This window comes from Pelodiscus sinensis, chromosome 1 (genome assembly GCF_052426305.1).
Source record: "Pelodiscus sinensis isolate ZL-2025 chromosome 1, ASM5242630v1, whole genome shotgun sequence".
In the NCBI taxonomy this organism is placed as follows: Eukaryota; Metazoa; Chordata; order Testudines; family Trionychidae; genus Pelodiscus; species Pelodiscus sinensis.
Window position 1 is genome coordinate 241,861,294 of NC_143052.1, and position 12,991 is coordinate 241,874,284.

A 12,991-nucleotide genomic window follows, 5' to 3' on the forward strand; every position below is an offset into this window, starting at 1 on the left:
ACCAACAAGACCAGTACCAATGGGTATGTCTACATTACCAAGTTATTTCAAAATAATAACTCAAACTATTTTGAAATAGCGTATCTGCACTACAAATCCCCATCAAAATAGTGCAGAATTAGATCAAAATAATTGATATAATTGTATCAATTATATTGGTGTCCACACTGATTGGAGCCTGAATCACATTTAAAGCCCCCTGGAAACACTCTGGGCAGGGCATTAGTCACTTCCTATAGCTGCTGCCTGAAGCTCATGCTAAAAGGGGCTCCCCTCTACAACCGTGTCTCAGTCTCCTTCCCATAGCCTACCCTCACCTCCTTGAGGGACAGCAAACCCTTTTACTGCATGCTCTGGTTGCCCTTGTGGACACCACAGCACTTCTGCCATGGAGCAGGACCTGCTGCAAAGCAGTCACCGGCTCTTTGACTCCTGGCACAGTTGATGCAGGCTGCCCTCATTGCACTGCAGGACCAGCAGCTCACTCTGGGACACATCCTCACCCAAGGCTACGTGCTTCTCATGCACCACAGCCCTTCTCATCTTCCCCTGCACTGTGCGCTGCCACTTCTGGTGCTGGAACACCAGTTCCGACTGGTGGGATGACACTGTCATGGAGCAGAGGGATGACCGGCAGTGGCTCCAGAACTTCTGCATGTGGAAAAAACAGTTACGTACCTCATAATGGTTATTCTTTGAAATATGTTGCTCATGTCTATTGCAATTAGGTATGTGTGCATGCTGCATGCACATATTCTAGAGCTTTATTCCCTTAGCAGTATCTGTTGGGCCAGACAATGAGCCCCCTAGAGTGATGCATCTATATTGGCATATATAGACCTCTGCTGGCCCTCCACCCCCTCAGTTCCTTCTTCCAGGTGGGTGGAATTTGGAATGGACATGAGCAACACAAGTAGTACGAGATAAGTTACTGTTTTTTCAAGTGCTTGCTCATGTCCATTCCAATTAGGTGACTCCCTAGCAGTACCTTAGGAAGTGGGGTCAACGTCTATCAATGCCTAATTTGCAATGGATGGCAGCACAGCACTCCCAAAGGCCACATTGTCCCTCGCCTGCTGCGCAATAGCGTAGTGACTTAAGAAAATATGAACCGAGTACCATGTGGCTGCTCTGTAAATGTCAAGAATATGCACCTGCATAACAAATGCTGTTGGTGATTCCTGTGCCCTGCCCTTGGTGTAGGCCTGCCTTAGTTCTTTTATTTTCATGCAGACTTGATCCTGGGTGCACGTGTTCATTTTTTTGATTGTATCCTTTGGTATATATGGTTGTGCCAATTTTCTTCCACTATTTGATCTGAGGAAGTGGGTCTGGCCCACGAAACCTAATAAACCATCTTGTTAGTCTTTAAAGTGCTACATAGTCCTGTTTTTTGCTTCAGCTACACCAGACTAACACGACAACATTTCTATCACTATTTTCCAGGTATACACACTGCAACCATTACAAAACATTATCCTTTATTTGCATAGTAATGAACAGGACACATTACTGAAAAGAGCAGGCAAATGAGGGGAGAGACAGTAGGTTACTTCCCTATCTCTGTCCTCTCCCAATGCCAGATCATCTATTTTTTAATCCATTCTTGCAGGCCCAAATCCAACCTTCTCATGTTTCCTAATCTAAATCCTAGTTTTAATTTCTGGCTCCTTTCCTTTCTATACTCTTTCTGCAGGATTTTTTGAATGTTGTACTTCACTCAACTCTTCCTTTCTCTCTGTGCCTACTTCTGATTCCACTTGTCTTGAACATATATCTGTAGTTCAACATTTTGGGGTCAGAGTACCCCCATCCCTGTTTGGGTTAAGTCCGAATATCCCACACCTCGTCTATTTATGCAATGGCTGGCATTGTTGCTGCATTACACTGGTTTCATATATTTTCTACCCCTCTCCCATCATTCCTCATCTCTTCTCGTTTTTCCTATTGTATCTTTCCTGTATATTTTTTTGGGCCTGCTTTCAATTTTTGCCTCTCTCTCCACTTCCTCTTATAATTCTCCGTTCTGTCCCCCTATGACATCCCTAGGTTTTAAGCCCCCTTTTCCTCTTCTAGTACTCTACCTTCACTTTGCCAGTTCTTTTCCCTTTTCCACTTACTCAAACCCCACTCTCTTCCATGCTGTTGCTCTCCCTTTTTCTTTTCCTTTTCAATAGTCATCTACTTTGGTCTGTGGGCACAGCGCATTAAAGTCAGTCTGACAAGTAATTTACAAGAAGCCAAATCTTGATTTTTGGTATTTGCCTTTGCAATGAAATGTTTCTGAAGGGGAAAGAGTGCAAATAGATTTATTTCCTCTTTCCCAGCTCTAATCCTGCTTCTTATTTTAAAACCTCTCCTTCCTGTTTTGTAGAAGTAATCAAAGACAGGAAATTATGAAAAGGGGGTAGCTTTTGAGACTGAGGTGGTCCCTTAATTTTTGACTACCAAAGCCTCAGCTAAGTATAGTTGGAGAAAAGAGTTGGGAACCATTGATTTAAACCCATTCTTTATCTTTTTTGTCCCCAACTTTTAGCCTTCCTCTTCTCCTATCTGTTCTTCTAGTCTAACACTAACTGATGTGCTAGACTTTTACAACTCAGGAGACAATCGAAGATAAGAGTCAAACCAGTCTTGGGGCTGTCACTCAAATTCTGTGATAGGCTTTGCAGATACAGATGTGATTTTGCTGTTCCCAGTAAAGGAATATATGAATTCTGGGGTAAAATGAACTAAGATATTCGGTTACCCATTTAAAAACCAATGGGTTATTTTAGAAACTCACACCTCCACTTGATAGCGGAGATATCTGCTAAGTCTCTGAATAAGATGAAAGTTCTAGGTAGAATAGTCCTAAATTAGAAAAACACAGAGTTTGTTAAAAATGCCCATGCGCGTTTTATTAATAAAAACTAACAGTGCCAAGGTTAAACAAGTCAAACAATTAAAGTCTCTTTATATTCCATAAAATATTACAGAAAAGTTTATTTGTGTTTCAATAAAAAGACTACTGTCTTAGATAGGCAGCTGACAGTATTTGTGCAGTTAAATGTTTTGTGAATAAATTTTTAAAAGACTACCACCTGCCCTGAAATTTGTTTTATAAAAATGAACTATTAAAAATGATTGACAATTTTGAGTTAAAAAACTTAAAACATTCTCTATATTTAATTTCAACTTTATAATAGATTACAGGAAGATGCTTATGAAACAAATACAAACATTTGTTTCAGTACATGTTTTTATATGATAGACTTATAAGTATGTAAACAACTATATAATAAAAAGTTTCCAAAGTCTGCCTGTAAGAAATCAGGCAATTTTTACCATAAGCAATAACTCATTCCAAACCCTCAAGACATTAATAGCTGCATCAGCTGGCAGTAAACATTTGCCAAAACTTTGTAATTCATATGTTCCAACGTACAGTGAAAACAGCATATAAACTTGATGGAATCATGTTAGATATTGAGGAAAAATAAATTCACAATAATATTTCTGGAATTTAACATGTAAAAAAGTAAGATGATCTTGTTTGGTTCTTTGGACACTGCATGATTAACAAAAAACCCTCAACTACTACATGAGCTTGCCATCCCTCAACAAAGGGTATCCTCAAAATACACTCCAAACTTATGGCCATTCAGTGTATCCATTTTTCATAGAAAGACAGCATTTTATTTCTTCATTCATGTGGCTACGTTTTCTTTAGCAAACTTAGCAATAACATTTGTGGCAAAATGCATTTTCCTTCAAGTACAAAAAAAGGAGCAAATAATAAAGGCTCTGCATTAACACACTGGTATCAAAACACACATCCACACCACATTTAAAAATATCCTACATAAAACAATCCTTATTTGCTTATCCGAGGTGCAATTTCTAAACTTAGAACTGCTTACCAATATTTTCCTTGTGGGACGGGGCAAAATATATATATATATTTTTTTTTTTGAGAGAGAGAAAGAAAAAGATAAGAGAGTGTGCACTCACATGCACACTCTCCCTAGAACAATTTTATTCCTGAAAAGTCTACAATCAGAAAGGATCAGTCATCATCATCATTTTCATTAAAGTCATCATCCTCATCATCATCATCTCCAACATACGAGACTGGCGTTTCAACTCTTGAGCCACTGTATTGAGATCCATTGGAACTTGTGGCTAACATCCCATCTCCACCATTGCTGAAGTCACTGAAGGAGGAAATTAAATTTTAAAAAAGTGAGAAATGATAAACTAACTTATAATTGAGGTGTTACACTTAATGAAACTTTCAGCATTTCAAGGAATTAGTCATCAAGGCTTTTATTTATCACTCTCCCATCTACTTGTGGAACTGGTACGATATTAGTTCATTATTAAAATCCCATTTTAAAAATGGTTTCCTTCCCAAGACTGCAAATCCATATTCAAAGGCAAATTGTAACAGAGAGAGCTAAACAAATCAGAAAGGGGAGACACTTGTACATTTTCCCAAAGTTTAACGTAACCATGAAAAATAGTTCAAAAGTATTTTAGCCATACCAAAATCTGCTTTCCAGATTTCTCTCCAAATAAATTTAGTGTTAAAAATTCATAGTTTTAAGGCCCAAAGGGGCCATCAAATCATTTAATCTCACATGAGGTATAATTAAGGCCATACATTTTCATCAAAACTAAAGCTTATTTCCCAGAAGGCATCCAGTCTTGATTTAAAGACTTCAAGGAATGGAGAATCTGTCAGTTCTTTTGATAGTTTGTTTCTATGGCTAACAATTCTCTCAAAATCTGTGCCCTATTTCTCACTCGAATATGTCTGGCTTTAACTTTCATGTTCTTGTTATGCTTTTCTTTCCTATATTAAAAAGCTCTTTTGTACCTAGTATTTTCTCCCTGTGAAAGTACTTATCCCCAATCAAGTCATCTCTTGATCTTCTGATTAACTTCAGAGAATTCCAAGTCTCTCCCTGAAAGGTATTTTCTCCCATAATGTAGGTATAGCCTGCATTATTTGCTTCTATATATTGACTCTTAGAAAAAAACTAATGTTTGTTTGGTAAATTGAGCTGATTCAATCTAGAACTAGTGTGAACTACAGGAATATGTACTCTTACTGCCCTGCTGAGATCCTGCTGGCACAAACAAAAAGGGAATTAACTGCACATGAACATGACCTTTTGGTTCATGCCAATAAGGACTGTACAGAGCAGTTAGGGCATTCTGCAATTCACACCACTCTAGTTTGCACTATGGTACAGTGTAAAATATGTTGTTACTGCTCCATATGACCTCCCTTGTCCTCATTATTTACTACTCCGTCAAGTGTCATGCCCTGCGGAATCATGTAAGAAATATTTCCATTTGATGATTCCCCATTCACTGACACTCAGACTTATTAATTTACTGGTTGTTAATTTAAGGTGGGCTTGATATTGTATGATGCTTTTATTAAAAATCGAAGTTGTGCAGTTCTCTAAATCAAATACTTTATAAAATACTATAAACATTAAATCTAATTACCTTTATCAAACTTTTTATAGCTCATGAAAAAAAATGAAAATCAACTTTAATTAACAAAACCTATTTTCAATAAAACCATGTTGGCTAAAATTAACTATATTTCTATCCTCTATTTATTAAGCAATAGCTCAGATTTTCTTTTACTCTATATCTGCAAATGTCAGACCAACTGGCCTTTAATTGCCTAGGGTCATGCTGCTTGCCCTTCCTGAACACTGATACAGTACAATAGTAGTACATTTCTAGCCTACTGGGATTCACTAAACTTTCCAACATACAGTAAAATAGATCATCAATAAGACAGGTTTCTTTGGTCATTTTTCTAGGAGTATTGGATGCAAATTATCAAGACCTGCTAACTTGAAAGTTTCTCTCACAAATGTTGTTTAACATTCTCAGTTATTAGTGATTCTCCCTCATGCAACAAGTGTGTATTAATATTTAATTAGGAGAGTTAAGTATTTTAATATTTAAGAATAAAAAGGGTGAAAAATCTAAGAGTGAAACAAATCTAAATGGTGTATGGAAATTCCTTGTAAAACTTAGTATATAAGGTTTCCCATTTGACCCCAATCACTACACAAGAAACTTGATGAAAACTTGAAGGTGAAAAGGGGGAAGTTTACTAACTTTTTATTTCTGCTTCTCGGAAGATATTCTGGCAGTATACTAACTCCTGAACTTTAGCTTCCTAGCACAAGATAGAAAGATCTCCCCATCCTTCCCACTGGTAGTCCTGCATCATCTTACAGCTTAATCATTCCCTTGCAACTGTCCCATCCTGACTTGAACATGCAATAAAAGAAAAATAAGCCTGTCCACTAACAAAACTATTTGAAATTTTACTGTTCCAGTGTGACAGAACAATAAACCCAGGTTTATTCACAAATAGTTCCCTTTCCAAACTCTGGGATAACATGATAGGGCAGAGCTACTCAACATGTGGCCCACAGCCCGTTTGTTTGCAGCCTGCGGTGTAGTTTGGGTTTATAGAAGGCTCAACACTTGGCACATGGGTGGGAGCCAAAACAAAAAAGTAGTCAATATAATGGTTTTCTGTTGATATGCGTTTTAGAAGTTAAATTCCTGGACTGTCATTGCTCATTAAAAGTGCTGTCATATTGGTAAATATTGCATTTTATTAATATCAGCAGAACTGACTTAAATGGGGCCTGTGTGTTCTGTAGTCTTGCCTTATCTTTGTATTCAAGCCTGTCAGTGTGAAAGAAGCTATTTGCATATATATTTGCATATATATGCAACCACACTTAAGTTGCAGCCCTCGACACGTGCTGAGAATATAATTGTGGCCCCCAGGGCTTACAATGTTGAGTAGCCCTGTGATAGAGTGACAGAAAACTACCAGGATGGCATCTTCAGAGGAAAAATAATCACAGATTTAATTTTCCCTTGTCTAAAGGTATCCAACACAAGATTTTCAGCTAGTGGAAAGCAAGTTAATAAAGTCATGTCCTGAAAGAGGGGTTCACAACCTGGGGACTGCAATCATGCTAATGTGAGAGAGAGAGAGAGAGACACACACACAGACGGGGGAGAGGGCACCCTCGGTGACTCAGGTTGGTTCTGCAATGTAGAAGGATGTCAAGGTACAGAAACAGTCAAGGCATTCTGAAACTTGCTCCCCTCGCCCTCCTTGATCCAAAACAAACCAAATCTGGTGACCTGGCCACGCAACACAAACCAATTTTAGAAAAGAAGGAACAAATGATCTTGGAGACAAATGAGTAGAAGAAATTACACTTTAGTAGATAATTCAGTGGCAGGCTACGTTTAATTTGTTCCTTTTCAATGCTGCTTGGTGTATTACTCAGTTATAAAATGAAATATAAAACTACATAGGGCTCTTGCACAGGTGTCTTATCGTTATAGTGACCATATTTTCAGAACCAAAAAATGGGAACATATGATATAAGGTACCTACCATCAATTGTTAGCCAGGCCTCTGACCCTTTAGGAGCTTCCCACCTGACACAAAGTCCTGCCCTTGGGGTAGGACTCCTGGGGTCAATATGAACACATGATCAGAAGTAAAGGGTGTCATGTGACCCCTCTAAGAACTCCTTCCACTGTCCTCTACCAAACAGGATGAGTTTGGTCCCCATAGGACTGCCCCGAGCGCGGATTTGATCTATCAGGAGGGAATTCTGGGGTGGAGTGAGCAGTCTGGAAGCAGGTCGTGTGACTCCCCTATGAACTCCTCTCACCACCCTCTAGCAATCGGGAAGGGTTTGGGCCGCAGAGGATTGCCCAGTCACCGCACAAAATTGACCATTGGTGTTGGCAGGACAGTGACTGAGTGGGATGGAAGTGCTGGGTCCTGGTGGAGGCAGTAAGTGAGCGGGCTAGGGTGTGGGGTGTTGGCAAGGTGGTGAGCAAGCGGTCTGGGGGTGCGGCGTGGGGAGGCCACTTGCTTTCCTGCAGCTTTCAGGCATGTTGCTGGATAGCTTCACGCCGGTCCCACTGGCCAAATTCCACTCACTGCCCTTTCCCTTCCACCAGTTGGGGGAACAGCCTCGCAGGGACACACTTCCTGGAGACATTCCACTTTGCTCCCATTGGCCAGAATCTGGGCAATGGGAACAAAGTGAAATGCCTCCAGGAAGTGCATCCTTGCAAGGCTATTCCCCCAACTGGTGGAAGGGAAAGGGCAGTGTGCGGAGCTATATCTGGCTCACTTCTTCCCCATAAGCTGGATCTGGAGGGGGGGCCCCCTCAGGGCTTTCTCCACCCTCCCACCCACATATTAGAATTTCCAGGACATTTCAATTCATTATGGGGACAAAGGGATAGTGTATTTAAAATCAGGATTGTTCCAGAAAATCTGGGACATATGGTTAGTGTACTTATAGTATAAGTACTCCAATAAACATGAGCAAGAAAGAGAGGGGAAACAGTTCAGCTCAGAGAAAGTGTATGGCTACAGTAGCGCATAAAGGCTTTGTCTAGACTACATGCCTCTGTCGGCAGAGGCATGTAGATTAGACAGATCAGCAAAGGCAAATGAAGCCGCGATTTAAATGACTGCGGCTTCCTTTACATTTACATGGCTGCTGCGCTGAGCCGACAAACAGCTAATCAGCTGTTTGTCGGCACGCTGCTAGTCTGGACGTTCCCCCTGTCGACATCAAAGCCCTTTGTCGGCAGCCCCGTTATTCCTCGTGGAATGAGGTTTACCGGGGCTGCCGACAAAGGGCTTTGATGTCGACAGGGGGGAACATCCAGAGTAGCGGTGAGCCGACAAACAGCTGATCAGCTGTTTGTCGGCTCAGCGCGGCAGCCATGTAAATGTAAAGGAAGCCGCGATCATTTAAATCGCGGCTTCATTTACCTTTGCTGAACAAACAAATCTGCATGCCTCTGCCGACAGAGGCATGTAGTTTAGACGTACCCAAAGAGAGTGACTGCCTATTTCTGAGCAGTCAAGGAGGAAAGAAAGAAATTTTTCCTGCCTTGAGCTAGGGAACCAGAACCAAACGAGAACCTTGCCTAGATGGCAACTTTGTGGCAGGAAATCATCCTCTAAATTTAAACTACTCTATACTAATCCTAGTCTAGTTAATTTATTTTCTCTTAGTTTTGGGAGAAGCTACTGCTTAGCTTGTCACATATTAACCACAATTCACTTATACAAAGATGTCAAAAGAATGAAGCTGTTGTAGTAGTAGAAATAATGGCACAACTGCTCCTTCAAGACGTAAACAGGCAATGGTAAGAAACGCCAGTGAATATAGCAAAAATAATGCTTCCTTCAGAATTACCTTTAAAAATAATCAGATACACCATGTTTACTGTGAAACTGAGGCAGGACAAGACAGCACAGCATACAGAATACAGGCTAAAGCTAATTTATGTATTAAACTTACTTGGCAGAAAATCTTGTGACATCTGAAGTAGAACCCGACGAAGATGTTACATATACACTGCTGATTGATCCCTGAGCCATCTCTGTAAAACAAAAGCAAAGTATATTCTTCTAATATATATTCAACAACATACAAACAATCTAATCTTACAACCTGACAAACTTGATTGGACACGACCAGTATTGGGCTCAGATTGGACTGAAGACAGCCTGATGCTTTGGGCTCAAGTCCTGTAGTCTCTGATCATCTGCCTGTAAGCTTTAGCACAGTGATGATTGTGTGCAGCACTCCTGCCCAAGGCTGGACCTCACTGCTTTTGTACACTGTGGAATGAGAAATGCTGTGAATTTGCAGCACATTCTCTGCTAGGGTTGCCAGGTAGACGCCACCAAAAAACCAGACACACCTGATCGTGGGTGGGGGGGGGAAGAATCAGCTAGGAGGGGGGCAGGGCGGGAAGCAGAGCTGGCGGGGAGGGGGCTCCGGGGCTAGACAGGAGGAAGGAGGGGGCTGGGAGGAGGGGGGCGGGAAGCAGAGCAGGCGGGGGGTGTCCAGGGGCTGCGGGGCTGGCCGGGAGGAAGGGGGGGGCCAGGAAGCAAAGCTGGGGGGGGAGAGTCAGGGGCCGTGGGGTTGGACGGGAGGAGAGGGGGGCCCAGAGGGAGGGGGGGCAGGAAGTAGACCTGGCCTGTTCTACCGGACCGAGGGCACAAATACCGAACTGTCTGGTAGAAAACTGGACACCTGGCAACGCTATTTTCTGCAGAACAGAGTAATGAAATGATGGTGTCTGGCAGGAATGAAGCATCTCCACACCAGTCTCATGGGCAGGAGATGGCTGAAGGCAGATGATGGGAATATGGTGTGGAGAGCAGGAAGCCTAAAACAAGTCAAGACCTATAGAAAAGATGATGCAACTGGCAGTTTCAGAGGGAGTGAGGTAACTGACTGCTCTGTATGAGCTGAAGCAGGATGGGTAATTTATCCCACCCGCTCCATTGAAGGAAACAAAAGTTAATCTAGTCTGGATTGGTGGACAGACAGTTGCAACCTGACACAAACCTGACCGATCCAATAATAAGTATATGGTCTAGCCAAATTCAGGCAGGCTTTAAAAATTATGCCCAAGCAGATGCCTAAACTTAATATTCATTTGCATAAACAATCACCCACTGATTACAGCCTGGGGGAGGGGGGAGAGAGAGAGAAAGAAGTTTTACAATCAAGGTACCCTGCAAACTGCATGCCTGCATAGCAGTTTTCTGAGCTCTGCTCAGAAATTCAAAGCTCCCGCATAGACAGAGAGCACAGCTAATTGGTGGGGGAAGGGCCTCTCATTGAGCAAGCAGCTAAAGGGAGCTAGCTGCCTGCTTGAACTGAGGAGCTCCCAGAGCCAATAAAAAGGGAGAGAAGATGACAATTAGTGGCTGGGGAGTGAGTGAATAGGTAATTAATTGGCTGATGAGGAGTCAGAAGGAAGGAGAGTTTAGAGTGTCCCTCTGCAGGAGGAGAGAGGGGCAGAAACTCAGCACTCTATCTCCCTCTTCCCAGGAGGCTTGAAAGGGCTAATTGCATGGGGTAGGTGGGGGAAAAGAGAGGGTGGGTGGGTGCTAACATCTGTGCAGTAAGGTAGAGGCACAGGACAGTTTGTTTGGGCTGTCTGACTAGCTGCAGTCCTCTATCTGACTGGGTTGAGGGAGAGAGCAGGCTGCAAAGGAAGTGTATGAGACAGGACATTTGCATGCTTATATTTCAAACAAAGTTTGCATAAGGTGTTAATGGCTTAAGATAAAAGATTCTTTTAACAAAATATTTTTGGAGTGTTGCAGATATCTAAAATGTTGAGCTTAATGATTTTTAAAAAATCTTTTGTTACTAATTAATACACGTATTGCATTAATACTAGATCTTTGCTATTTGGTGGAGTACTTATGAGACAGCATTAGCAAGTACTAGGTTGAGCTGTTAGAAAGGTTGATACATGCACTCCAAGGATAGTGTTAATTTTATTTGATTTCATATTAAATATCATAAGCACTGCTCCTTGTTAAATATCCCTTGTTTTAATATATCTTCTTCCACACATATGGACTGCTTAAAATTGTGTGTTTTGTTTGTATTGGTGGTGCACATCTATACATACACTACTTAATATTGGTGGTACACAAGTAATTTCAACCCTCCCACAGACAGACAATGTTAAAGGGAACACTGTTTACAACTCTGAAAGACACATTCACTCAGTCAAACACCACACTCAAAATAGCACCATTTGTGGGGTAAGGAAGAAGGAAATTAGAGAGCAGGAGAGAACTATCAGACTCCAAAATGCAACAAAATACTTCCTATTTGAACACTACTCTTTGAAACGTTTTTCTTCTTAGAGGTGGGAAGTAACAACTATGGCAACAAAAAATGAAACAGAACAGTAATGACATTTGCAGTTATCAGATATTTCGCATGTGAAACAATCAACTGAATATTGCCTTAATTTTTATTGTTAAGGAACACTTATTAATAAAACTATAAAGATGAGTTACTCGCCTTGTGGTAACTGGACTTTCTTGAGATGCATTGCCCCATACATAGTGCATGTCAGATTGCAAACATGCTCCATGAGCCTCAGACTGGAGATTTTACCCAAGCAGTATCCATTTGGTACATGCATAAACCCTTGCTCTTCTCACTGAGGGGATAAAGGTGGCTGCTAGACCACTGTCATCTTTTCCTTCTCTGCTATTCAAAAATGGGGAAATGAGGGAATGGAGAAAGAGATTGGGTAATACACTACACATAGGGATTATACATCTTGAAGAACTCAAGTTACTGCAAGGTGAGTAACTGACATTCTTTGAGTGATTATCCCTATGCATAAAATACTCCAGATGATTCACAAGCAGTGTCTCTTTCAATGATGAGGGTGCTTGGAGTGCTATGACGACAGACTGCAGTACTGGATGTCCAAAGAAGCATCACAGGCAGCTACTTGCATCAGTGCACAGTGTATCAGACGTGCACATGGAATTCCAAGTTGCTGCTCTGCAGATATCTGTAATAAAATATCTGTAAGGGAAGCTACCAATGCTTTCTGAATGCTAGTCAAATGCCTTATGCTGCCTTCAAGGGGGAAACTGTTCATTAGTAGCACAGTAAGATGTATCCCAAAATCTATTTTAACAGCTTCTGGGAGGAAATGACTCTTTTATTCATTCAATCATGATATAAAGACCCCAAGAGACTTTCAAAAGGATTAGTCCTTTACAAATAAAAAAGGCAAGAGTCTAGTGAGTGACACTAGGTCTAATGCCTAGGGTAGAACACCACAAAGTCAACACTTTGGTTAATGTCTATTTATTCCCACAGAATGTGTCTTCAGGATGATGGTGTGATGCAGTTTCACTGTTACCTTATCTTTGTGGAAAGCTGTATAGGGAAGGTCTTCCACGAGCATCCTTACAGCCCCAATTTTTCTGGCAGACATGATGATGACCAAAAATGCTATCTTCATAGAAAGATGTAGTAGAGAGCAGGATGCTAGAGGTTCAAATAAGTGATTTAATCAGGGTTGATAAAATAAGGTTCAAATCACTAGAGCCTTGTGCAGATAC

The 12,991-nt window shown here is 41.2% G+C and overlaps 1 protein-coding gene across 6 annotated transcripts in view; it reads right to left on the reverse strand.

Moving 5' to 3' along the window:
* Positions 1-951: 951 nt before the first annotated feature.
* TFDP1 (transcription factor Dp-1) overlaps positions 952-12,991 on the reverse strand; it is a 107,086-nt gene continuing 95,046 nt past the window's right edge. For 5 of the 6 annotated variants that reach the window (XM_006126366.5, XM_075918445.2, XM_075918411.2 and 2 more), the window contains exons 11-12: positions 9,387-9,468; positions 952-4,196 (exon numbers count right to left, since the gene is read on the reverse strand). In XM_006126366.5, coding sequence (XP_006126428.1) covers positions 4,049-4,196; positions 9,387-9,468 — 230 coding nt within the window. In that variant the 3' untranslated portion in view covers positions 952-4,048. Of the gene's footprint in view, positions 4,197-9,386; positions 9,469-12,789; positions 12,918-12,991 lie in introns of all 6 variants that reach the window. The other variant, XM_075918449.2, reaches the window with a different exon arrangement.